The sequence below is a fragment of the Pterocles gutturalis genome, unplaced genomic scaffold, assembly GCF_000699245.1.
Source record: "Pterocles gutturalis isolate BGI_N339 unplaced genomic scaffold, ASM69924v1 scaffold13309, whole genome shotgun sequence".
NCBI lineage: Eukaryota > Metazoa > Chordata > Aves > Pterocliformes > Pteroclidae > Pterocles > Pterocles gutturalis.
This window is the reverse complement of record NW_010135911.1, coordinates 19580-47145: the sequence shown is the minus strand read 5'-3', so window position 1 is coordinate 47145 and position 27566 is coordinate 19580. Positions and strand designations below refer to the sequence as shown.

The window sequence follows — 27566 nt, the reverse complement described above, 5'->3', positions numbered from 1 at the left end:
GCGTCAATTCAGAGCTTTTTATTGATGTGTTGTGCTGGATCATTGGAAAAAATTGGTTGGGAGAAAAAATTTGCAATTTTCTATTGATCGTAAATTTGGTAGTTATCTCTGTGTAAGCTTCATTCAATGTAGTATAAAATCAAATATCCTACAGAGCCCCTAAATGTAGAAAAAAACAGGCATAGGGATGCAAACATAATAGATTATTTTTGAAATAATAATAGCTGATGTGTTTTATGGATATATGTTTCCTTAGATCTCAGTGATATTTGCTATCAGAGTACTTCATCTCCATTGTATAGATGTTAAAAAAAAAAAAAAGCATAAAGAAGGGAAATGACTAGTGTTCATTTGCACTGCAGTGAGGTGAGGAACTGCTGTAAGCCCTCTTTTCCAGATGTGGAATTGACACAAACCAAGTAATGTCAGAGATCAGAACCATGTCGTGGCTCAACAGGACCATCAGAAGCAGAAATCACTTGACCTCACTTCCACTTTAGAGAACCATGTGCTTTTCTGTGTCCAGTATAAAATCACATAGAGATGCCTAAATTCAAGATTGTATGTATTTGACTTAAAAAAAAATCAGGCCTTTTTGAAGATGCCTTAATATCTTAATTCTAGTGTCCAAAATTGAGCATTTTGAAGCTCATTTTATTAATTTGTTCCCACCTGCTGTAATCTTTTAATGAGATCATTTGTTAAGAAAGGAATACTTTGTATGCTTTTCATTATATACAATTCACTTTTCCTTACAGTGCTTATCTACTTACCTGCTAGTGCTGAATTCACCTAGAATGCAAGTACTCGGAAGGTTTTCAGAATCAGTTCGGTCCTGATTTATTAGTATATCACTTGCTCTTTTAAACTGCTCCCAACATATGTATTTAATGTAGTTTCCTTGTGCTGAGGATGAATTTAAACACATTTGTCATTGCTTTGGCTGTAAAAAAGACAGAAAAAAACCCAAGTGTAACAAACACACTGGTAATTTAAGTAATAAACTCAAATACATTCTGTTTCTTTTAGCTAAGGTTCAAAGTATGGCTTAATGTAGCCAAGACTCCAAAAGAAGTGTGGAGTTCCTGCACACTGAACTAGTGTTGTTCCCATTATTTAAAGCTCTTCCTAAACTATCTCTCAAGCACAATCCCTGAACTGTAACACTATTTCCATTCTGCAGACGACAGTGTAGATTTTCTGAAACCATCTGAAGCAAGCCCACCTTTATCAACTTCTGGAAGAAGTCTCCCAGCTTTTACATCCTTCTACACTTAGCAAATTATAGTTGCATAATACTATCAATTGTACAGCCTGTGCCTTTATGAATTTGTTTTTTTCCCTTGCCACATAAACACTCTTCATTTTTAGAACTAGAAATCTGATCTAGTATGTTGGCGTTGCTTGGTAGTGACAGATACCACTTGATCCCTGGTAGATATTAAGAGACATAGCTCCCTTAATAGGACTCTGCTGGCTAATGCGAGCTGAGGATCTGCTCTAAGATTTCTAATCTGGTTTTCTGAAGTTTTTAAAGATTATTTTTCATCATCATCGGTTGGAAGAAGTAGGATTTCACTCATGGCAGGCTGCTGAAATGGTCAAGTGCACATTTGCCTTGTTATTTAACTGAGTGTATTATAATATTCAAATGGTGAAGGTATCTGGTTTTTTGAACCAGGGAAGAAGAACACGTATTTTTAAATGATCAGCTGGGGCGAATGTGGTATAAACAGGAAATATTGCCCCTTTTCTAACACTGACACTATCTAAAGCACAACAGAGACATAGATATTGATACAGATAAACACTACCTAAAACCAGAACATGCAGAAAAAGGGAGAGATACTGATACAGTAAAAGAACAGTTAAACTCTTGAAAATTAAGAGCTGAGTTAGTTTTGAGGAAGTATTGCTGTACATTAAGCTAAAGCAGGTATGTGAGGGTGGCTGAAATATAACTGAGAGGAAGCCGTTAGTCTTTCCCCTGAAGGAGCACGTACCAAAAAAAGTCCTTTCCTGTTTAGTTTTTAAACATACTGCAGTAAGGGAAGTATCCAAAAATAGCAATCAAAAGTAATAACTGGGACTTACCCTTTTAAGTCAGAAATAGCCCCCCTGAAGTTACTTGTCCCAGTCCATGGAATATGTACTTATCCTAGCTGAGGACATGGTGTGGTGAAATTTCCTTAGGAAACTGGCATGACAGAGAAACGAATCAAGCCCTTATTACTGATTTTAGTAAAAGTTGACCTCTTTTGAAGGCACAAAAAAAGAAGGTAAACAATACTTTTTGCTGATTATTTGTCATTTGATCAGGGTAGGGTCGAAGACATTAAGGGAAAATGGTACACCAGCCGAATCTCTGTTCTCGTGTAAAGAGGAAAGAATTCCATAGGCATGAGTGAGTTACACTGGGGAAGCACTGCAGTGAAGGAGAGGGGATTCAGCAGCAAAAATGCCCGTGTTAATTAGAGGCAAAGTGTAGAAACAGAAGACCACGATGTTTGATGTATTGGACTTTCCACATCTGTTACAAATATTAATTCGCACACTTAGGCAACTGTGTTGTATAGATTAAGTTACTTTGACAGAAGAGTTTTGCTTGCTCAGTGTTACTGTGAGATCACTGTCATCAAAATTAGTGAGGATTTTGGTTGGGTAAGATTGGAATGGAACTTCAGGAATTCAGGTGGCTAGGGGATAAACAACTCAGATGCTAATGGTTGGCCGATATGATTTTGTATCTATGGAACATCCACTGCCTTTTGGGTGGCAGCAGCAGGCTAGGCAGGATGCCCCAAGGCTCTTATAACAGCACTACATGACAAAGTCTAGATGCCTGAATTGCATCTTGCTCTTATGGACAGGCATATAGGTCCCTAGTACTAAAATCCTCCAGGTACTTACTGTATGGGATAATTGGACTTTTTGTTATGAAAAGTTGGACAAACTGCATTGATTTACAGAGATTTATGCATTTAAATACATGGAAACAGGAGGATAGCTCGAGAATGTAAATCAGAGCAGGTTTTCTAGGCTAAATAACTTTAAAATAAAACACTATGGTCTGTCTCAGCTGGGAAATATACAGGCAGAAGGAGGCTGCAAGTTTTGATTGGGTTACTTCAGAAAATCTGGGAGCTGATTTGATTGAATTATCAAAAAGAAATAGAAGGCTTTAAAAATTATCTTCCCAACAAATTGGATTTTTGGCCTTGAATCTTTTTTTTCTTCTTATAGCTTGTCATTTAGGGTAAATGAACTCAGCACCGTTCAGTGGTTTACGTAGTTGCAAATAGGTACTTCTCCTACAGTATGTTATGGTCGTTTGAACTTCTCAAAGGGATATTTTATGGAAACATTTCAGTAACAGGGTTTGTTTTTGATTTGAAAGGTGACTGTTTGCTGATGATGGGTTTGAAGAATGGAGATAGTGAATGAAAATGAGATTTGTACTCATGACCTCTGTGCAAGACTGTTATGCTAATGTGAGTAAAATTATTTTTTGTTCAGGAGTCCTGCACAAAGTCACTGTATTATTTAAATCCCAGATTTTCCATCAAAACCTAGCTTGGAAGAGATTTAAGGGATTCACAGGCCTTCTGCTGGCCCTCAGTCTAGCATTTTGAGGACAAAGAAGTAAATGGGAACTTAGAACAGTAGCTCTGCTGTGTTATTTTCATTTTTATAATTGAAGGAGAAAGTTTCCCATTCTCACCCAATTTTTGTTTTTGGAATGAATTCACTGAATTGGTGGGATTTAGTGTGGCCTCAGCAATGTTGCTGATGACACCAAGCTGTGTGGTGTGGTGACATGCTGGAGAGAAGGGATCCATCCAGAGGGACCTGGACAGGCTGGAGAGGTGGGACCATGCCAGCCTCATGAAGTTCAACAAGGCCAAGTGCAAGGTCCTGCACATGGGTCGAGGCAATCCCAAGCACAAATACAGGCTGGGAGGGGAATGGATTGAGAGCAGCCCTGAGGAGAAGGACTTGGGGGTGTTGGTTGATGAGAAGCTGAACATGAGCCGGCAGTGTGTGCTGGCAGCCCAGAAACCAACCGTGTCCTGGGCTGCATCAAAAGAAGTGTGACCAGCAGGTCAAGGGAGGAGATCCTCCCCCTCTACTCTGCTCTCGTTAGACCCCAAGCTCTGGAGTCCTCAGCACAGGAAAGACATGACCCTGTTAGAGCGAGTCCAGAGGACGGCTATGAAGATGGTCAGAGGGCTGGAGCACCTCCCATATGATGACAGGCTGAGAGAGTTGGGGTTGTTCAGCCTGGAGAAGAGAAGGCTCTGGGGAGACCTTAGAGCAGCTTCCAGTGCTGAAAGGGGGCTACAGGAGAGATGGGGAGGGACTCTTCATCAGGGAGTACAGCAATAGGACGAGAGTTAATGTCTTTAAGCTGAAAGAGGTGAGATTTAGATTAGCTATTAGGAGAAATGTTTTCCTGTGCAGGTGGTGAGGCAGTGGCCCAGGTTGCCCAGAGCAGCTGTGGATGCCCCATCCCTGGAGGGGTTCAAGGCCAGGCTGGATGAGGCTTTGAGCAACCTGGGCTGGTGGGAGGTGTCCCTGCCCATGGCAGGGGGGGGTGGAACTTGATCATCTTCCACACCATTCTGTGATTCTGTGTTTCTGGTCCTCCAGTTCTTCCTATAAAGTAGGGTGACAGTAAAAATATCTTCAAATACTGGTTGAACATTTTGCCTGTCAAGATTGTAAAGAGGGTTTCCTCTGTAGTACTGCTTCGTTTCTATGGCTTGAAAAAGAGAGTGTGTAGGAAGAAAATATTGCTCATATGTACTGCTGTTTCCAAATTTTGTTTAGGAAGGTAGTTGCTAGATAAATGATGTTGTATCAAGAGACCTAGGATTTAGGAATTGTTCAGAGGATCTGTCTGTGGTCTGAACATTACAATCTGTTTGCTGGATTGCTCTGGTCTGGTGCAATCTACTTTCTATGAACCCTGAACATTAGAAGTGTGGACTTCAGGTTATGCCCAGACTGCCAGCCCTTTCTATGTGTCTTAGTAACTGCAGCACAGAACTGTCCCTAGGGATTAATAAATCTTTTTTTGGATGGCTCAGTGTGGTAACCCCAAGGGCATCATTAAAACTCTCCACAAGAATTACTTCAATGCCTGTAACATATAATTATGCTTTAGAAATGCACTGCAGTGTTTCTTACTGTTAAAAGTAGATTTTTCAAACTAAGCCCAAGAAACTCTGTTAAATGAGCATTTATGTTTCATTAAGGATATGTGGTGTGAAGTTCATTTGAATTGATTTTCCTTTAGCTGCTCCGTAATGCAAGTTTTAAAATTTAATAAATCCTACATTTTTAGTTTGGCCATATTAGTATATTTTTTGCCATGTCGCAGGAAAAACCTATTCAGTGTGGGTTCAGAAATGCATATTTCCATGCATATACTTGTCCTGACCTGTCATCAGCTCCTAGATCTAGTCTGTACTGTTGCGATTTCATTTGATGATCACCTAGCTGAATCCTAATTCTGCTGGCTGCTCTGTGCCCTGTGGACCTGGCTGGTAGGACAGTCAGAAGCACTAAGAGTTGTCTTAACTTTGCTCATGTTGTCCAAGGAGTTGTTAAAGGTTTGAAAGATGTCACAAGCTGTCATTGAAAGATTCAGTTCTGTTTCTGAATACTTCCCTATTTTCAGTGAGGGCCCAATTATCCACTGTTGGTATAGAAAATAAAAGACGAGAAAAGTTATTCCAATCTTCAGTCAATGCACTGACAAAACATTTTTTCTGTCTTTCAAGACCAAAGGAATCCCCTAAGGGAGGAAACTCTGCTTGAACATCTGTATTTAATCTTTAGTCTCAGGACCTAACTTCTGGCAATTAAATATTGCTGGCGTACAGCTGGTTGTTATTTGATCCCAATAAAAAAATATTTACTCGCAAAATTTTCCCACCCAGTCAGTTTGCTGATATAGGGAGGAAATCAAATCGGTAATAAGCTAAGTCAAGAGAAAGCTGTAGTTGTTAAACACAGAAAGCAGCAGTGCCCAAAGAAGTCAGCTCAAAAGAGGGGTTTTACTAACTGAAGATACAGAGGCTAGGTTATAGGACCTGTCAGGCCATCTCATCCCATAGTCCTGGCCTGGTGGAGATGCTGGCAGTGGTGCCCATGGACACCCTGAGCTCTGTGGGTGTTGACCCAGGGCAGACTCACAGCCAGGATTGGTAGGAGCTCTGCCAAGAAGCGCCAAGGCTCGCTGCTACTCTAGACTACACGGGCATTGACGCTAATGCGTGTGATGTTTGCACGTGGGGCGCGCGTTTGGGCTGGTAGTGTAAACGGGGGATACCAGGATATTCAGGTGGAAACAAGGACTGCTACATTTTTTCACCAGATCATCACTGAATTATGATCAAAATCCGAGTCCTTTCTTGCGCTAGATAAGACGGTGCACCATTGTTTGGGATGTGAAGGAATATGTGCACTTGAACTGCTGGAGAGATCAAATGATTTTGTGAGCCCAGATCTCACGCAAGCAGGTGTGTGTTGGTGAATGAGGGGATGTTTCTTTTTTTGATTCTAAAAATGTGCATCTAAAACAGCACTACTGAATGTGTACAGTTGCTATGAGGTTTCTAGTGGTGTGGCAAAGAGACTGGCTTTGTACGTGCTGGTGTTTGCAGTGCCAGATGAAGGCGTGGGCAGAAATGTTACATGCTGTTTTGTGCAGCAGTCAGAGAGCATTTAAACAAAGTTTTTTTATTTAAAAACTAAGGTGTAACCTTTCTTACTGTCTTGCTTTTTTGGCTATTTTCAGCTCTCGGTTTATTTTATCAAGTTTTCTGTATATTGGTATAAGCTTTTGAGCCAATTCTTCGGTATTGAGGAATAGGTGATTCTCTGTGCACCTAAAGATGAATCTGCATATTTGGTTTTATGGTCAAATTGCAAAATACATGTATACAATGGACATGGAAGACCTGAGCACGAGAGGAAAAGTGGATGTGTAAAATAAGTCAATATTAGATGTAATGAAATTCACATTTTTCTTTTTCTTGGATAGTGCATTATGTTGTCTGATCCGGTGTGATTCTCCTTGCAGAGGAAGAGGGGAAGACAATTCAAGGAAGTAAAGTGGACTCTCTAAGGAAAACATTTTCTGCTTCTGAAATATCAAACAGAACTAAACAGGATGGCTCACCTGGAAGAAGCAAAGAAATTTGGGTGTCTCTTCCACCACCGATGCCAAATGAGAATGAGGTAATGAGTTAACATTTGTCCATGTGTACGAGCACCACATCCAAACAGTTGAAAACAGGGGAAATGTATTGTCTAAATGATAGAGGCTAGTGGTGTTTATCCCATCTGAGGCAAATATTTAAAATACTACCTAAGTGTGTAATGCTTACAAAGCCACCTGCAGGGATCACGTTTGGCAGTGGCATTTGCTCCACTGAAGAGCTGCCATAATTTGACTAACGAATAAGGCGCCCTGCAGGGACCTTGGGAGTGCTTTCACTGAAGGCTGCAGTTCACAGGAGAGGTTGGCAAAAAGGAAAGAGTCCTCAGAGTATGGATGCCAGCATGCACAGATTTATTTTGCTTCTTGGAGATTTTAGCAAGTGCTGAATTCTGTGTTGCTGAAGCAGGATTGCTTAAGTTACCTAAAGTAAACAGTAGGCAGGCCAGAGGCATTTTTAATATTCTGAAACACAGGAGATTAGGAATTGAATGTGTAGGGACAGGAAAACAACAGATACCACCTGGAGAGAGGGAAATGGAAGACTGAGTCCAGTTGTTCAAAACTTCTGCCCTCCTGCCTGAATAACAAATAACTAAGCTGTGATCTAGCCTGTACTCAAAAATTCCCTTCATTAAACTTTTTATTAAAAAATAAGTAGCAGGTCATTTTATGCAATACACAGACCAATACACTTAAGTGCCTTCAAATGATGGGCCTGCCAGGCCTCAGTCAAAGAGCACAAGCTGTCATCTTCCTCCCTACTAGCGTGTGCCTTTGAGGTGGAATCAAGCAAGGCTTTTAAAACAGTCACATTCTGTCAGTTGATTGTATAATAATAATAATGATGACAAGAATATTTTTTGCCATTTTTCTTATGAAGAATGGGCTTACCTCATTGGGATAGACTGCCTTTGGGTGTCTTACTTTAGCCACTTTAAATTTGCTTTCTGCCCCATAAAGCAATGTGCAACTTCCGTGATCCTTCATTCAATGGAACGTCTCAATACTTGTCTTTGTTGCTACAGAAAAAAAGTTTCAGGCATGGCTGCACATTTTTGTCACATTAGCAGTTTAAGAAACAAATACAGTAATAATAGAATGCATCACAAAAATTGCGAGCATCGTAGCAGGAGGAGGCTGTAATGCAGGAAGTTGGCCTGTGTAACCTTTAAGCCTGCCCTGAAGAAAGGAAAGAGGGGAAAAAAATCTGCTATTGAAAGCAATGCTTCTGTTCTAAATGCTGCTTTTTAGGCATGTTATGATTACTTGCACTGTTCCAATTGATTCAGTCTGGTCCTGTGTAGTATTTCAGAGGATTACCTGTGTATGTTCTATTTTCAGGAGCATTGCATTCCATTTTTTTAATTTTTCAACTTAAATTTCAAATATTTAAAATTTTAAATACAGTGTAAAGGATCTGGATGTATAAATCAGTAGGAACTTTTGGTTTTGTTTCATGCATGTAAGTATTTCTGCCTATCTATCTACAGACAGTGATGAATGAGAGCTGGAAAGCTGGTGGCTCTGATGGAAATTATCTCCGTCTGTCTGAAAGAGTGAAGGTGAGGTTTTCTTTGATTTTCTTCAGAGTGGGGATTATGAGTAGAATGTGACTCATTTGTTGATGCAATTTGTTGGTGTATTTCTTTCCCATCTGTGGGAAAGAACTATTAGAGCATCACCATCCAAAAATTTTTTCAACTGTTAATGACTATGTACTTTTAAAATGTAAAGGTTAGGTAAGTGTTGGTGGGAATGGTGTCAAATCAGGCTGGAAAAAAATTGTCTAAGAACATTTCAAATGACAGCATGGAAACACAGAAGACTGTCTAGTGCATCTAGTAAATCCTCCATGGTAACACTGTTTGTGTATAGGCTGGGGAAGGCCTTTCACTCTCACCCTATGCTTCTATTCAGAGTGCTACCTGAAATAAGAAATGTCTTTTCTTGTGGTGTATTTTAGATAGTTTAGACCATTTTGGAGGGACATCAGCCTGAAAAAAAAAGTAGTGCAATGTCCCAGATGAAATGCTAAAAATGTAATAATTCTTAGCTTTTTTATTTCCCATTCGGTTCATCATTAATATCAAAACAGAAGGATAAACCTCTGGTTTGCCTATAGCATGTACTGTCTGTGTGCCTTATGCAGTGAGCTTGCAAACTCTTATCTTATCATGTATCTTTTTCCTCTGAAAATATTTGACTTCTCCATCTTCCCACTAAGTTCCTGAGAAAGTTGCTGTACAGCTTGAGCTTCTTTCCCGTCACCATGGTGGGTATGCAGCAATTTTGGCAGCAATTCTTTGACGATACTTAAAAGTATTTCATTTGGGTTACATATTTCAAAGAAAATTTATATGCTTTCTTGGAAAAATGCAGGGGAGAATGGAGAAGGAGGAGACAATGTAATGCTTTCTTGCTTTGCTCTAGATTGTACTATGAGAAATGGAATTAATACATTTTAATCTATTTTCTAATTTGGAATTTTTATGGCAGGTGGACAAGTACTTAGATTTGGAAGATATAGACACAGATGAAGAGACGTGCAGTGGTAGGTTTCCTCCCCCTTCATATTCACTATCATTGTCTTTGGATGCAAGTGTATGAACATTGTTCAAGGCACCATTTCTCCTCTAAAAGTGATGTTCTTACTCAGTTCTTCTGTTGCTAGAAAATTCCCAAAATTGCCCAAATTCACCAAATTAAAGTACTCGTTTCCTCACTCTGAGATAACGAGATAATAAATTATAAGGAATATTTATTTTACTGTGTCCTGGTGAGCACTTATTTTTTTTCAAGATTTTTCAGAATTACGGAACATTTCTTCTTAGTGATGTTTCTACATTTTTCTGCACTTCTATTTTGTATTGACATTATTTTGATTACAAAATAGTGGGTGCTAAGAGAGCGTTCTATAGAGTGTAAATATTTAATGAAAATTTTATCCCTTCCTATTTACATGATTTCATCCTTAGCTTAAAATAGATGAGACTGATTTTGAATGCATAGTGAACTTCTTCAGGAGTTCCAATTATGAGCATTTTGAGTTGTGTTGAACTGTTCTACACATCTATAATAATTTTAACTCTTCCACCTCTAAAAGGTAAATAGAAACCTAGTGTCCATAGTTATTTGTCTATCATAGGTGCTTGTGTTGTCTTTATTGCCACCAGAATTGACAGCCTTTTAGTGATTAAATATCTTTTCTTTATCTATACCTGTGACTGCATAAAGGAACTCAGCCACACAGAGAAGGGATTTGCCTAAGTCACTGAAATAGTTTGTTACAGAGCAGGACTTTGGTCCTCAGTTCCTTGGTTATTGCCATTTGATTAGTCTGCCTAATCTGTTAAAGATTTGTTTAGTCTTTCCTTTCTGTATATTAAGAATTCCTATGAAGTCAGAGGGCGTAGAGACTTCCAGTTGGTATTTGGACCTTGGCTGTAACTCACAAGAAAATAGTAAGCCAATGTAAGTCAGGTTTACAGCAAGTATTCGTTCTCCAGCCTGGGCATTTCAGGAAGCAGGGAGTAAGATAGCAGTCCTGTATCAGGTAGGTACAGACATCAAAGATTTATTTTCAGTGCAGTGTTCATGTGTGACCGTTTTTCCCTTTGTAGGAAGGATGTTCTGTGTTTATGTCTTAAATAGTGGTAATAGCTATAAAAAAAACCCTGGGGCTCACTGGTGGAAGCCTAAAACCACATTTCAGTTGTATCATAATGAAATGAGAATTGTTTATATTTAGTTCATGGAAGTATTGTTAGACATCTCTAGTTCAAAACAGGCCACAAATTGGATGTTGAGAAATAAGCCCAAAATACCAAGCAGGGCAGTGAGGAAAGAGGAGCTCTGACAGAGCTTGAGGATAGCTTGCCCCTTTCTGGACCGTGCCAGATCTTGCCTCTCTACAGGGTTTTCTGTCATTTCTGTGTATTTGTATGTGTGCAAGAGTAAATGTTAATCACATGCATTTAGAAAACCGGAGTAAAACAGACTGCATTGGAGTAAGATGAGAATTAGAGAAATGATCATCTGCTTATACGGTCTCACTAGCACTTTATGCAGGCAACACTGGGAAAACCTTTCCGTTAGTGCTTTTATTGGTGATTATAAAAACAATAAACAGAACATTATGCCACCACTACTGTATATTATCAGTGTGCTAACTACTCTCTTTTTATGTGACATTGGATTTGGCTCTGACTCTCTGCTCTCCTCAGCTCTTCCCAGGAGACAGCACTCCCTGCACACCCTGCCTCCCTGCAGAAAGAAGTGGTATCAACCCCTGAGCAACCAGCAGCACTCACTAACAACATTAAGCATTTAAATTGTATTTTATGACATCAAAACACTGCATAGCCAGAAGCTAATTATTCCTTCTGAACTCCATAAGGAAAGTGAACAGCATCCAAATTCATATCTGGGAAACCCACAGCCTGGGCCTTGCCCAGAGCTTCTGCGGTGAAGATAGTTGTTGAGTCAAGATAAAAAATTTGCTCTTGAATCCTAAAAGCCAAAAATAGGACTTAGAGTTTTATAGTTGTCTTGCATGTCAAAATCCACTTGATAGGCTTCATAATAAGACAGGTATAATCTGCTATTTTCCTTTAGAAACCATAGCAACAAAATGCGAATTAAAATATAAAACGGTGCCGCTTGTATTGTTTCTAATAATAAAGTAATATAAAATAATATCCCTATTGACCACTTTAATAAAGGATTAATTCTGAAGAATTCCAGTTAGTTTATAAATGAGTCAAAGTGTGACACAAATTTGAAAGACATTCTGTTGCTGGCCTTTTTAAATGCTGCCACCTGTATCTCAGAACAAATGATAGATTTAAGACTTCATATTGGCAAAACAAGCAAGGACACCAAGTGAAAAATGTCATACCTTGATGGTATAATTACAACAAACTTTTATCTCTGCTTGTTACTGGCAACAGTTCACTATCTCTGTATGTCATTTAGCTTCAAAGGGCAGATCAGTTAGCTGAGTTAGCAACTGTACATTAATATAATATATATTCACACTTAAGGAGAAGTGGCTGAAAGTTGACAGTGTGAAAAGCATGATAGAAAATAGATGTTAAAACATCCCATCTAAACCAATGCTTTTTGGGATATGTCCTGGAAGCATCATTCCAGTGGGTTTTTTTATCCTTTTTTTATTTTTCAACTTACTTTCCTAAGTCCAATGTCTTTTAAGGTGCCAATGAATACAGCTGCTTCTTACAAAAAAAAAAAAAAAAAAAAGAAAAAAGAAAGAAGACCATAGATTTGGCCAGTGTGCAAATTCATTGTAGCCGTTTTCATTAGACAGCACTGGGCTGAAAGCCTGAAAGCAGGGCAATGCTTTGGTGCAGTAAACCATGATTAGCAAAGTAAAATTGCCGCCCTAATCCATAGCTTTAATGCATTGTGTAGAGACAGCATGTATATGGTGGATTGTTTAATTGCTCTTCCTCACTGAATTTAATCTGTAAGTAGCTTAAGGCAACAATAGAGATGATCAGGTTTTCTCCAGGGACGGATGGAGAATGCCTAGGACCTGTGTTTTGGCAACAGAATTCCTTTCCAGGGCTGGTGACAAATCACTTGCTTCAGGGCTCGAAGGATAGTTAGGTAGTAATAGGTAATATTTGTGTAAAGTAAAAAATATGTAAAAAATATCTCTAGAGACCTTGAGTGTTCTATTTTTTATATACAAGAGAAAATGAAAATAGGACTAATTAAATTGTATGGGTGATGCTGCATGGGTAAGGATATCAGAGTCTCATCCTAGTCTGGCTTGGAGCCCTGAAGTACTGTAAACTTGTCTTTTCAAAGTCCCAGTTCTCTGTAACCCCAGAGAGGCTGAAGAGAACCGAAGTGAATCAGTTACTTTGAAGCTGAGGCCAAGCATAAGCATTATTTAAATAATTCTTTAGGCAAATTATATCAGTATCTGTTATTTTCCATAGTCTATGCCTTTCCATTTGTATTTGGAGCCTGTATTCACGTCCAGAAAAATCAGGTTGAGGAAGAGAATGCAGAGTTAAATTACGTGGATTTTTTCAAGTATGGGGCCCTCCCAGCTGCTGAATCTCTTTCTTTTTTTTTCTTCTCCAGTCTCTGCAATCCATTTAACACTGCCTTGAGATGATTTCACACTAGTCAGCTCTTTGGGGTTAACAGCCTGAAGCCTGAGAATCAGAAGAGACATCAAAATTTAGCTTTTAACCTTTTTTCATTATCACTACCTCCCTCTTCAGCTCCCCATCAGCAACATCTTTGTGAAATGTTAGTGTCTGAAAGTGGTAAAACCTGTGTTGGTGTATCTATAGCTAGGCATCATTCAGCTGCAGTAAAGCTAAAGATTTAGGCAAGACTTCCAACTTCTTCACTCTTGAAATTATATTTGTGCAAACAGATTCAAGTGAGGCTTGTGTGGATAAATTATTTTTTTTTTCTATACTTATAATTGACGTCAATGGTACACAGTGAGCAAAAAAAGTCCAACTCGGCAATGTTTGCAGATTTACTAATCACTTTCTGTGGGTCTGTCATGGCAGGGGGCGAAGGGACTGAAGAGAATTTAAAGCTTCCCATCCAGGAGGTTGGTTCTTCACAGTGTGAGGAGAGGTGCATTTCAAAATCGCAGTTTTTTAATATCACTGCCTGCTCCGTTATCTCTATATATGGTGCTGTTGGCAGTATCCAAGGCTTTCCTGTTGCTAATTAATCACCTCCACAGAGAACATAATTAGCAGCTTAATTAGGATCATCATCCGCTAGTGCTGTAGCATCAGCCTAAACCAGCTGTGAGGTACTGGCTAGAGCTTACAACAGCCTACGGTTCCTTTGGGGGCTCCCACTGAAAAGGAGGACCATCAGAACTCCCTAATTTTTCTCTCTGAAGGAGTTTCTTGATTAAACATTATCAGGGAAAGCAGCATTTACTGATTAGACTTTCATATGCTGTCATGCAGCCAGGGTAGAGAGACAAAGCTCGTTTCTGGCATGTCTACTGGCAAACAAAGGTTGATTACCACGTTCTTATGAGGTGATTGAAGGGAGTTTGAAACATTGTTGGCATTACTAACAAGCCTTAAAATAGTGGAATTGACATTCTGAGTATGACAAGCACTACTTGCTAAAAGCAAAAATAAATTTCCTTCTGTTGTCCTAATTTTTAAGGGTTGTCTTTCTAAGCCATTGCCAGACTGTTGCGTAACGGTGCTTCCTCCTCATCTTCTCTCTGCAGATTGGTCTGTTGCGGGTGGAGGGGAAAGCTCTTAGTACAGAAATAGTGAGTGTTCATATCAGGAGGTGACACAAGCCTCCTGATGTCCAGGCTTTCCTTCCTTCAGTGAGGGTATATATTTCGGGTGCAGGTTTGAAATAATAGCGGAAGATATCATTGCCTTTAAATGAGCACTCACATCTTCCTTCTGTCCTACAAATAGTTTTGACCCAAGTTATGAAAGATGAAAAAAAGTGGTTGCGTGTGAAGACATAGCATATATACCTGGGGACTGCGCTGTTCTTTTTAGAAAGCTTTCTCATATCGCTGATGCAGAATAAGATCACGTGCTATGCTGAGAACAAGTACTGAAGGCACATAGATGACTAGAGATAGGTGTAAGCAACCAAGACACTAGGGATGAAAACTGGAAACCACTTATATGTGAATCATGAACCAAAAGACAAAAATACAGGAATGAGATACCCAAGGGAATGAATCTGTCTCTTTTTTAAAGAACATTCTGCTTTACAAGTCCAAAGCCCTGCTGGCTTTGAAATAATACATGATTCCTAGAAGGAAACTAAATCAAGAATTTGATCATGGATTTTTTTACGAAGGCCTAGCTAGGAAATAATTATTTTCAAATGCAGATTTACAGGAGAATGAGACATCTGTAACTCCACTATGTGGTAAAAGTGTCCAGGTAGAGATAAATCACCACTTCTTCCTTCTCACCTGGATCTATGCACCCTCTTATTGGTTCAATTAACTAACATTTAAGCATCACTTTGAAAATGTATCCTGAGATTTCAAGAGGAAATCAAGCAACTAAAATGTAATATAAAGCTGTAAAGAGACTTGTGTATCAGCCAGAAAAAAATGTAGGTGATTTACATAATCCTTTAACTAAAATGCAAGACATATGGTCCCCTAAAGTTCCTTCATAAAAACATTACTGAGACAAGTTGGACACATCTGTGCTGTAGCAGAGCTGAGATTGATTAGTGTTAAAAGATATTTCTAAACCTAAGGCATATCCTGAGCTGCTACAGAAAGCAAACCCACCGTTCCCAGTATGAATGTTTTATGTATGTAAAGGAAAAGTGATTCAGAAAGTCTGTGCATTTATGAACTGTGGACCAAATCCTGCCCGTCTGGAAAGGTTACATGTTCCTGTGTCCCAGATGTAGGGAAGTCCTCTCAAGTACCTCTTTTTGGAAAGCTCAGGGAGGATCAAACAGTCATGAAATATTCTTGGACAAGAGAGTCATCTGGCACTATAGTGGGGAATATTAGTACTTCTACCAGGTATTTTTTGCTTCATGCTTTGGGAGAGTCGTATTGTTTGCAAATATTCTTTATGCCCAATGTACAGGGTGGTGAAACTCTAGCAAAAGAGAATGGAATGAGACTGCCTAGCTAATCAATGGCAAGACCAGGATTTATTCTGGTATTTTGTAACTCCTACTGCAGGCATCTCTGCTCAGGACCTTCCTTCTTTGTTAGGAAAGAGATGAGTCTAATCCCAGGTTTTCTCTGAGTTTAGGAGAGTCTACATGCAGATTTTTTAATTCAGTGTCCACAAGAAAGAAGAGAGCTACCTGTCTATTTTCAACCAAGTTTGATTTTTCCTTAGTAGAGTATTTTATCATCTAGATTTTAGCTCAGGGCTGCATGGATCTGTTTTAAAGATAGCTGCCTGTGTTATATATTATGCAACAATAAGTACAGCACACTTGACTAGCAAGCTTCTGCCTCTGTCTGAGCGTGACAGGATTTTACACAGGATTTTGCTAATTTGTACATTGAATGGAAGGGTAAAGTTGACTGTTTTTTATTCAGCAGGGTCATTCGTTCTCCCAGGAGAGGTGGAACAGCCAGTGACTGATTGTACACCCTTTTTCGGTAAGCCTGTTCAACTGAAGTTCAGAACCTTGCCAATTCCACAGCCATCGGACAGCAAAGCCCAAGAGGTATGAAGTCAGTTTTATTTATTTAGACATGGGGAGTTTGGGGTGCGGTTTTTTACTTACTGGCTTCTAAGGTTATTTCCACAAGAACAGAGGAATATAGATGGAGTATGTGGAATTGCTATGAATTAACAAGTCATACTAATAATATTTAAATTATTAATGAATTCTCAAAGACATGAAGGATGGAGATAAACACTCTAATAGTAAGGGTACTATTTTATCTCTCACATGCTAGTATATAATCCTACATTTTCAAAATGTGTACTTGAATACTTCAAACTTTATGTGGGTGTTTTAATATTTAATTGGTGTAACTCACAGCATATTCAAGTGAACTCTTGCACTTCCTGACCTTTCAGCAAATCATTACTTACGTAGAATGATGGGCTTTTTAATTTCCCAGTGACCTCGTGATCTTACAACATCCTGCAGTTCTCATTGGGCTGCATATAGGAACCATCATCTGCAACAACGAGGTAGTGAATGACCCCTTTCACGTGACATTTAAAATAATAAAAAAAAAGTTTTAGAATATATTGTGGTCAGAATTGGGGTTTGTCCTCTTGGAAATGAGTAGTAGCAAGATGCTGCTGACAATCTGCACTGTTTAGAGCTGGTGTGCAGAGGTTTGCATTATGAAGTCTGGGTCTTTTAATCAGACACAGTCAATACAAGCTTTAACTTAGAATCGTCAATTTCCCTCAGAATTTCAGTTCTTTTCAAACTGGAACAGAAGGTGTGGATTGCTCACAGGCTTATTTTAAGTCATTAAGCTTCCTTTTCAAATAGTCAGTGTGAGCATTAACTTTTGGGGGTGTTTTTATTGCAGAGAATTCTTCACCACTCTTCTTCCCTGACTGATCATTGTAATAGAAGTCGAAATTAGCTTCTGGATAAAATGGGCCAGTTTTGGTAGTTTCATATGATTATTGATGTCCCATGAGGCTTAAATCAAGTTTATAAATTATGCATGACTGGTGAAAGATTGCTGTTATAGCAGTGCATATGGTACCTCCTTTCCTGAGCTCAATTGTGTTTACTTCTTTGCAGTAAGGAACAAGTCTGCTTGGGGAAAAAGTAAATGTTCTAAAATGACCTTTCAAGCTTTAATACCCACCGTTCTATGAATAAAGATACTCACTCTTTTCCCTAAGGATTGACATAATTCAAGGTTTTTGCCTTGAGAAATATCCATTGGCACACACACACAAATTATATTTATAGTTTTGTCATTTGATAACTTCTGTATAAAACCAAAGAAGAAGGTTGTAGCAGCCTGCAGTGTTCATAAAGGATTGCGTATGACTCTTTAAACTATAATTCATGAAAAATAGATTAAGATCCCACTACATGCAAAATTCATTTCCATTTGGGTAGAAGTTGGGTTATGAAAGAGAAACGGAGTATTGCAGTGGTTAAGGGTTGCTGGATTTTTCAGGAAGAAAGACTTGGGAGTTTTGCAACCGTTTGGTTGGTGCCAGGCTACTCAAGATGAAGGCAGTCTTACCCCTAAATTATACCCATATTTGTGCCTTCATTTAGGTAATACAACTGTGGCCTGATTTTTAGAACTGTGAAGACTGAATAGGTCTATTTTAAAATCTCTCAGTGCTTCAAATTGCTGTTACCTTGAAAATTAAGTCTTACATTGCTTATGGCAGGTCTCATTTAGAAAAAGATTTTTCCTGTTGCCACATACATGATGTCATCGATATATTGCAGGTATTCTGGAGCTCCACCCTGCTCCAGTGTGTTCTGGATCAGTCCATGGCAAACGGTGGGGCTGTGTTTCCACCCCTGGGGCAGTTGATTCCAGGTGTACTGGATGCCCCTCCAGGTGAAGGCAAACTGAGCCTGCACTCTACTGCTAAAGGAATGGAGAAAAACGCATTAGCAGTATCAGTCATGGCATACCACTTGGCTGCCTTTGACTCCAGTTCCTATTGAAGCTCCAGCATGTCAGGCACGGCAGCACTCATTGGCAGCGTGACTTCATTCAGGCCACGATAATCCACTGTCAGTCTCCATTCCCCATTAGACTTTCGCACTGGCCATATGGGGCTGTTAAATGGTGAGTGGGTCTTACTGATCACTCCCTGGCTCTCCAGCTGGCAAAACAGCTTATGGATAGGAATCACAGAGTCTGGGTTGGTGCGGTATTGCATTCGTTACCCTGTTGTAATAGTGATAGGCAACTGTTGTTCTTCGACCCACAGCAATCCCATGATAGAAGGATCTTCTGAGAGATCAGGCAAAGTAAGGCAACTGTTTGACTTCCTCTGCCTCCACAGCAGCTGTACCAAAATCCCACTGATACCCTTTTGGGTCCTTAAAATGCCCTCTCTTAAGATAGTCTTTGCCAAGGATGCACGGGGCATCTGGACCAGTCATGATGCAGTGCTTTTGCATTTCTTCCCAGTTAGGCTTATTTGAACCTCTAATAGAGTCGGTTCTTGGGTGAACTGATGTTCCATCATCAGATGGATGTTGCCCCTCTCAAGTTTGATGGCATTAGAGTGCATTGGGCACCGGTGTCCACCAAAGCCCTGTACTTCTGGGGGTCTGATGTACCAGGCCATCGAATCCATACAGTCCAATAAACTCAGCTATCCTTTTCCTTCACCTGGCTGGAGGCAGGGCCCCTCTGATACTGACTGTAGCATTCCTTACTGATGAATGGATTTGTGGGGTGGAATGTCTGGGTCCCAGTCTCACCTTGGTTACTCACTCCTTGTGAATACGGATCAGAAATTCTACTCATAGGATTGAAATTAAAGTAAAAGTCAACCCTTCTACTCTGTTGAAGGAACAGATTACTAGAAACTGGAACAGCAATCTTTCTGGAAGCACCGGAAAAACTCCCAGTTCTGTTTGTTTTTCCTTGTGACTTGCATACCTGTGCCTCTAGGGCTGAGGTTGGTTGTCCATCCCAGCTTCTCATGTCTTCTCCATGGTCACTCAGGTAAAACCACAGTTTGCCCTGTGGTGTATACAGTCTCGCTTGAGCAGAGAATGCTTTCTTCTGATCACTGAGATATTGGTCCACACAAGTTGGCAGTAGGCCATATCTTATTTAAATTGCCAGCATTCCTGAGACAGCGTCTCAGTTTCTCAGACGGTTTCTCAGACATTGCCTGAGACATTTTCTCCACAGCTGAGATGCAGGCATGTAAGGAGGTATTCTCTTCATATTGCTGGAGTTGAGTAACCACATCACCCACAGTGACGTCTGCAGCTTCAATTACTGCTGGTGAGTGAGAATATGATGGTGGTGCACTCTGTAGAACCTGTTGCCCTATGGGTCGTGTGCACCAGAGTTCATCTGGATCTTCAGGCAACTGCCTGTTTTTCAACTTGTAATAGATAACCTCCAGCACAGCTAGTTCCCTCAGGCACTGGACACCTTTCTTTATGTTGACCCACTTGCCTGGATTCCAGCCAGTTTCCTCCCTTACACCTGCTAGGAGCCGCCTCTGGAGGCTGCGAGCCTCTGGCCCTTTTTCCCCTCTGCCAGCTGCCTCGGTACCCTGGGCTCCATAGACGTGTGTGTGTCTGGGTGGTGTAGCAGGTCACAATCATTTCCCTTTGGATTATGGGGGCTTCTTCCTGCTTCCCATTGCTGTCTTCCAGCTGAAGAGGCAAAGAGGCAAAGAAGGCATTAAGTACCTCCGCCTTTTCCTCATCCTTTGGCACTATGTTTCCCCCCACATTCAAAAAGGGATGGAAATTCTCCTTAGCCTGCCCTTTGTTGTTGCTGTATTTATAGAAACATTTTTTATTGTCTTTTATGGCAGTAGCCAGATGAAGTTCTAGTTGGGCTTTGGCCCTTCTAATTTTCTCTCTGCATAACCTCATGACAGCTTTGTAGTCCTTCTGAGTTGCCCGCCCCTTCTTCCAAAGGTCATAAACTCTCTTTTTTTTTTGCTGAGTTCCAGCCAAAGCTCTCTGTTCAGCACGGCTGGGTCTTCTTGCCTGCCGGCTCATCTTTCAGCACACAGGGACAGCCTGCTCCTGCAACTTGAAGATTTCGTTCTTGAAGAATGTCCAGCCTTCGTGGGCTCCTTTGCCCTCCAGGACTTCCTCCCAACTGACTCTGTCAGCTAGGCTCATAAACAGGCCAAAGTCTGTCCTCCTGGAGACATCCCTGCTTTGAAATGAGTCTGTTCTCTGGCCATCAACGCAAATCTGTTAGGGAAGGGCAACAGAATGTGGCTGCCTAGTCAGAATGGGAAACCATTCCTTGTGAAAAATAAACTAGCTTAATAGTACAACGTAGGATGTAAAATGTCTATGCTGCAGATGTATTTGTGAAGGACTTTAGGGGAAGGTGTAGATCTCTGAATGTATTACTAGGGAACATTTAAAAAAAGGAGCTCTGCTAAGACCCAGTGTGTAACTTGGCTAATTGTTAAAAGAACAACTTGTCTCCCTGAAAATGTTTTTCTGTCAAAAGCTGTTAGGAAGAGGCTTATTGAATGATATAGCAAATTATTTTTATTGTCCACCAGTGTTGCTACATCTTTCTTCCTGGGTTCCGACATAAGTATATTCCTGGATTTCAGTATCAACAGTGCAGCATACATGACCTCCCACGGGACACTGCAGATTGAAGCAGCGTTCACTCCACTGTTGGAGTGTATTATCATAGATCATTTACCTTCCCTACCCAGATATTGATTTTCTCCTTTATTTATACTTAATGCTTTCTTTCATAAAAGACATCATAGCTTTTTAGTTAACAGTATGTCTTAATGTCTGCTTCCTAGGGTCTTTATTTGTTCTTATTTCTCCTCGCATAGATATGAGTGCAGTTGAATGTGTATTTTCCATCCACTCACTATAAGTATGTGTTCAAAGTAGAGTTCATCTCACTTAAGTTCAGCTTTAAATTTAATCTAATTTAGTCCTTCTGTCATTGGGAGGGGGCAGATAAGCACCTCCAGAAAGTAATTCATCCCACTTGCTGTAGACATTTGTCCTAAGACGTAACATAAGACGTCCACAGGCTAGCTCTTTTTTGGCTAATTGACTGTCTTAATCTAGAAGCCTATTTTTTTTATGGCTGGGATTAGGAAAGATGAATTCTATCCTTCTGTTAACCCTTGTTTGTCTTTAGTTTGAGCATTCAAAAAAGTATTTACTGTGCCTATCGTTTTATCTTTATCTGTGGAATGGCAGCGTCTATAACCTCAAATACAGCTTCCATTGAGTTCCTTTGGTTTAAGGTTTTACTGATAGGCCTCAGCTGAGGTTTGTTTCTGCTAAGGGCTGTGCATAAATGCAACAAGAACAAGCAAGAACTTAAAGACGGGATTGACTAAGTGAAAGAACATGGAAGAGTTGCATATTCTCAGAGGCCAGTAGACACAGAGATTGAGTGACTTGTCCAGAATGATGAAGCAGAAGTGGAAAATTGGTCAAGATTTATTGACTTCCAATCCAGTGCCACAAGCTCAAGGCAAACTTTTCTTTTTCTTCCAAGTACCCCAGTATATATTAAGCTTATGTAAGACATCGCTTCACCGCCCTCCCCCCCCCCCCCCCCTTTTTAGTTATGGTTTTGAACTAGTAAGTTTTCCCTTGAGTATACAATGAAATCATTGGGGAGTGTGTGGGCATCCTTTACATAATTTGAACAAGGGAATCATAGAGTGCTATAATTACACAGAAATAAAGGTTTTAGAAGGACAGAGACAAACTGTTAACTATAACTCCACGCAGATTAATAAAAAAACCTGAATTGCCGATTATTGATAGACTTTTGAAAGTCTCGACTATAAGGTATTTTATTTATAACATTACTTTGTAAAACAACCTCTAGCAAAACATTTCAGTTATTAATATGAACATTACATTCTTTTCCCCTTTAATTTGGACATGCAGGAACTGTGAATGAAAATGATTTTTCCTTCAGAGAATAAATCACAGGAGCAAAACGGCAGTTTTCTAATAGAGCAAAATTTTATTCCCAGAGAGCTCTCAAAAACATTTGAATTAGATGTTAAATTAGACACCTGATATTCACATCTCTCTCTCAGGTCCTTAGGCAAAAATAACAAGATCATAACTCTATCAGCTCAGAGGATTCGGTGTTCTGTTGCAAAATGTCTTCCTTTTGAAATAGATCAAAATTGCAGTTTGGACTATAAAAGTTTTAGATTGCTTGTGTACGTGGAAGGTTGAAGTGAATGGCTTATTGGGAGAAGAAGCAAAAAAAGAGGATCCTTAGTGCTTTGAGTACTCATTTGAGAGATGAAGCACACTGATAAATATGCAATGTGAAAACTTTTCAAATTTGCAGTGAGTGGGCAGCAGAAAAATTATTAACAGTGAAGTTGGATCCATGTTCTGCTTTGTCATCTCATTTCGGTTAGCATTTTGGAGTCGAGTTTTTTAAACAAAAGTTTTTCCAGTACTTCTCTGCGTATGCGTGAAAATGCTTCTGGAATGACATGAAGGTCAATACAAGGGTATAGTGGATGTGCGTGTACTTTCCATAGATACGTTCGCAGAGGAAGAACAGATTTATTTTTGTAGAATCCTCGTGAAGGCTTACTGTAAACTCTTCTTAGTTTAGTTACCTACAGGTGTGGTAACACGTACTGTTCCAACCAAACTAACGGAAAAATATTTGCACCTTGCATCATATTTTAGAAGAGTGTTTTGTATTTCTGCAAAGGAGAGACAGGTGGTAGTGACTCCCGGTTGCTGGTACCAGTTGTTACCCAGTTGCTGATACCCTTACTGGTATGGAATTTTAGGAGGATTTGCCTGTGGAAAAGATGAAACTGGAACATGAATATGGTGAGAAGGTCAAGGAGTTGAACTTAGCCTTAATGGGAAAGAGAGCTTGTGTGCAGGCTTTGTCTCATGTAAACATTTCTCGAATATAATCATAGAATCATAGAATCATTAAGGCTGGAAAGGACCTCAAGGATCATCAAGTCCAACTGTCAGCCAACACCACCCAACCCACTAACCCATGTCCCCAAGCACCACATCTACACGTTTCTTGAACACCCTCAGGGATGGTGACTCCACCTCTTCCCTGGGCAGCCTGTTCCAATGCCTCATCACTCTTTCAGTGAAGAATTTTTTTCTAATACCCTAAACCTCCCCTGGCTCAACTTGAGGCCATTTCCTCTTGTCCTATCACTTGTTACTTTAGAGAAGAGCCCAGCACCCACCTCACTACAACCTGTGCTGTTTATAAGAGGTAATGATGGTTTACTAGGACATAAGCAAGATAATCTTTCCATGCAGAATGAATACCATTTTCTAGACCAACTCTATCTACAGAGTTTGTTTTTCTCAATTATAAATGCCCATGGTCCACAGGTCTGCATGTGGATGATTTATATGCTCCACCATCTATTGAAGCCAATGGCAGCCATGTCCCTAGAACATTAAGCGATACAGATGGTTAATAAAATTCTATAAAAACAGAAAAAATATTTCCTAATCAATCAGGCAATATGATGGTTTATTAATAAAGAATGTAGATACTTGCAAGATACTAATTGCTGTGTCTGTCAGGTGCCTGACCACTGGAGAGGAATTCGGCTACTACTTCTCTGACTTACTAGGTGGCATTAACTCTGTCAATACAGCGTCTTACAAAATGTTACCTGAAATTGTGTGGGATACTGTGCCTTCTAAACTGAGTAGTGACCATAAGATGTTCTTCCTTCCTTTCAGTAAAGCAAATAAGTTTATTCTTAACTTCAAATATGTCAGTAGTCAGTGGCTTAATCAAGGATTCATCAGAAGTTTGAAAAAACTAAGCATGTTTAAATCTTTTACTGATGTAGTACTGAAGGACTTAAATCTTTGAAACACAGAGCCCTTGAGGAGTTGTGCTGTTTGTCACGGTTGAAATTTCTAGACATTCTGTATTAACTTCTGAAAGGATAGGGAGCGTTCCTGTACAGTTTGGGCAGAGAGGATGTGTCTCCTGTGTAGCTCTGGAATTAGTTTTATATAACTGCTTACCATAACTGTTTTGTATCCTGGCCCTGTACACTTCCTTATCAGCATGCAGCCTGACATAGTTATTTGTTTTCATTATTTTATTTTATAGGCAGAGCATTTATTCTAAGCTATTTCAACGAGAAGCAATACAGAAATTCTATACACTATTTCAACAAAGCAAATATTGGCAAATGCAGTAGGGCTGTTATGTTCATCACACAAACGATCCAAACCAGCTAATCGAGTATCTCTCAGATGATGAAAATAAATTATTAGAGTCTGAAAATTGATTATGCGTCATTTTGCTCGTTTCAGGCATTTCCTTTGCTGAAACCATGTTCCTGGGAAGCATGTTACATTTGTATCAGATGCATGTACACTGAAGGTTTATGTGATACTAGCCCAAATTTTAAGGATACGGAATCTGTCTTTGAAATCTAACATAGCTGTATATAACTTGTCCATATCTCCACAGCCCTGCCGCTACAAGTGGCAGGAATATAATAGATGTGTGCAGGGGAGGTTTTTAGATTCCTTGCCTTGAGCAAAATCAGTTAATGATATTCATTCAAGTACAGTACAGTACAAATGGGGCACATTAAATAGCTTATATTAGGTCAAATTAAATAATTGAATTTATTCTTTTACTTAAAAAGAGCTTAATCAGCTGAGAGTCCTAGAGTCAGAAAAAACAGTTTAATTAAATATTAATTCGAAGTTTATATTTTGAGCTTCCTTATCATCACTTGCACCAATATTATTTATGTATCTGCTTTTCCTCATTACAGCTACTAGGGGATGATGTTCAGCCATTCTCACTTGATGAAGAATTTGATTATGACAATGTGGCACTTACCCCAAAGTTCTCCGAAGCTGAGCTGAAGGCCGTTATAGAATCATCTGAAGAGAAGAAAACGGGGACAGATGTCAACTCAGCATAAGCTGAAGACTGTGTCAAAGGCATTCTGTGCAGTACTGTTAAAATAACATTTTAAGGGGTTAATTCTAGCTCTTCAAAATACTCTTGTTTAGTGCTTTTATCTATGTGGTCAGTAAATGACATCCTTGAGGTTTTTTTTTTTGTTCTACCAAGCTGCCTTGGAGGTTGAGGTGCCTTTCCCTGTACCTCCTCCTAGTCCTAATGAAGATACAGAATAGGAAGATGGTGCCTGCATAGAGTTGTTTGTATAGTAGCCCATCAGCCAGAGAGGAAGTATTTTCCTTTTTATGTGTTGGTACACTGGTTTGCTCAGGCATTCAGGAGGTCTGTATTTGTCCTAAACTCAATGGGGTTTTTGTATAGATTAGTGTTGTTTAATATTTTTAGGCCCCAGTGCTCAGCTACTTTGTTGCTTTCCAGGTGGTAAAAGGAAGGAGGGATGTCTCAAATGACAGCCATAAATTCCCTTTTGTAGAAAAGTCCTGGAGTGAGATGAATCCTGTATTGGCTTAGACTAGGTATGCTGGAGTAATTACTCCATAGGACCAAAACAAGCTGGTGGAATTCAGAATAGCACTATGGCTGCTCTGGCTTATATTTGATACTGACTCAGTTCCTGACTAGTGCAAAGCTAGGATGAAAGCTGCCTTTTATCTAGTTCTTTCATTAATGGAAATGAGAGCTTTTTGCAGCTGACAAATCAGGCTGTAAACTTTCCCACTATCATTATAAGACTTAAATGTACAGAGTTATATGAGTGAATAAACCTGGGAATGTTTGGGTTATTTTTCTGTCTTTTGGGTTAACTTCAATTCTGCAGAGAAATAAATATTCCTGTTTCCAGTAAACTTTCTAAGTTGATCAAAATTGATGTAGTGCAACTCCTAACAATTAAAACATGAACTGCTACAGAGAGCCTTCCACACTGAGGAAAAAATAGCAATCTCATCCATTAAAGGAATTGGCATTGAAAGGCTGCCAGATTTTAGTTTTTTTTACAGGAGATGATTCCAAATACCAGCTTAGGGCTTGAACTCAGCATCACTGAAATCCAGCAGACTCTGGAGCTGAGTAAAGGTCAGGTAGTATGGTTGGGATAGAGTGTGCATCTCTGATGAAAGGTAGTATGTACTCTTGCTATGGTTTGTTTCAAATTCTTTTTTTTGTTTCAGGTTACTGTAGAAGCTTTGCTATTGAGGCTTGGTCTAACATCACAACAGTGAATTGTATTACTAGTCTTTTTCTGGTATAGCTGCATTAGCTAAAGTTTGTTGACCCAACATTTTGTCCTTAACCTACCTCCATTATTTCTAAAATGGGTGATTAACAGATGAATACAGGAAGAGTGCTTGAACAGACAGACTAGAGACCAAAACAGAAGTTGTTTAAAGGCTCTGGATGAAACCTGTGTGGCTGGTCAACTGCTTCATTGTCAGTGATTTATAAAAGCAAAGAAAGGTACTTTGATGCTCCAAAGGAGCTTTTCCGGATCAGTGATTTTGTAAGCCCATAATAATGCACCACTGAAATCTGAACAGCATTTGTTTTGAGGAATGGTATTTACCTTAATTAAAGGGATATAATTTAAGAGTGAGTTTAACAAAAACCAGAAAAGAAAGCGGTCTCAGACAAGATGTTTAAGGAGAGTGATACGAAACTACAGGTATGTTGTATAGAAAAATTGGTCTGTATAGGACCTTGCTGGTAGAAGGTAATGAGAAATTTATTTTTAACATCTACACTCAAAAGGGTGCATGTGCTGTAGTTAAAACAGTTTTTGATGCAATTGGCTGTATAGCAGATTCTGCTGTTGTTTCAAAAACATCTTTTTTTTTTCTTTTTTTTTTTTTAAATGTGAATTCATTAGAATTCAATGAAGTGTTTTGTTGAACTCAAGATATTTTGAATTAAGTGCTTAAGATGCAACTGGAATTTTCCAGTGAAACATTTAGGTAACAATTCCTGAGCAGATCTGTTTATTAATTCATTTTCTTCTGGAAGACACAGATAATATGTATAAATGGGAGAGATAAGAAATAAATTCTGGAGTAGCTCCACGAGCAAATCTGGGAGGAAGAAATTGAGAACTGCTGTACAGAGTTAGCAAGTTCAGCCTTTAAAAGGGAGACAACCTCATTAACGTATGTATATATAGCAAAGGTAATGTAAGGAATCTTCAGTCTAAGACACGTCTGTGTACGGAGCTTGCTATCCTGCAGA

General features: G+C 39.5%; 1 protein-coding gene across 1 annotated transcript in view; it reads left to right on the top strand.

Annotated features, from left to right (window-relative positions):
• Positions 1 to 25347, top strand: part of LOC104468078 (chromosome unknown open reading frame, human C11orf74) — a 29843-nt gene extending 4496 nt beyond the window's left edge. Inside the window, exons 2-6 of the mRNA XM_010082088.1 lie at positions 7091 to 7248; positions 8722 to 8793; positions 9728 to 9782; positions 16305 to 16435; positions 25195 to 25347. Of these exons, the coding sequence (XP_010080390.1) occupies positions 7091 to 7248; positions 8722 to 8793; positions 9728 to 9782; positions 16305 to 16435; positions 25195 to 25347 (569 nt within the window). The remainder of the gene's footprint in view (positions 1 to 7090; positions 7249 to 8721; positions 8794 to 9727; positions 9783 to 16304; positions 16436 to 25194) is intronic.
• Positions 25348 to 27566: the final 2219 nt, after the last annotated feature.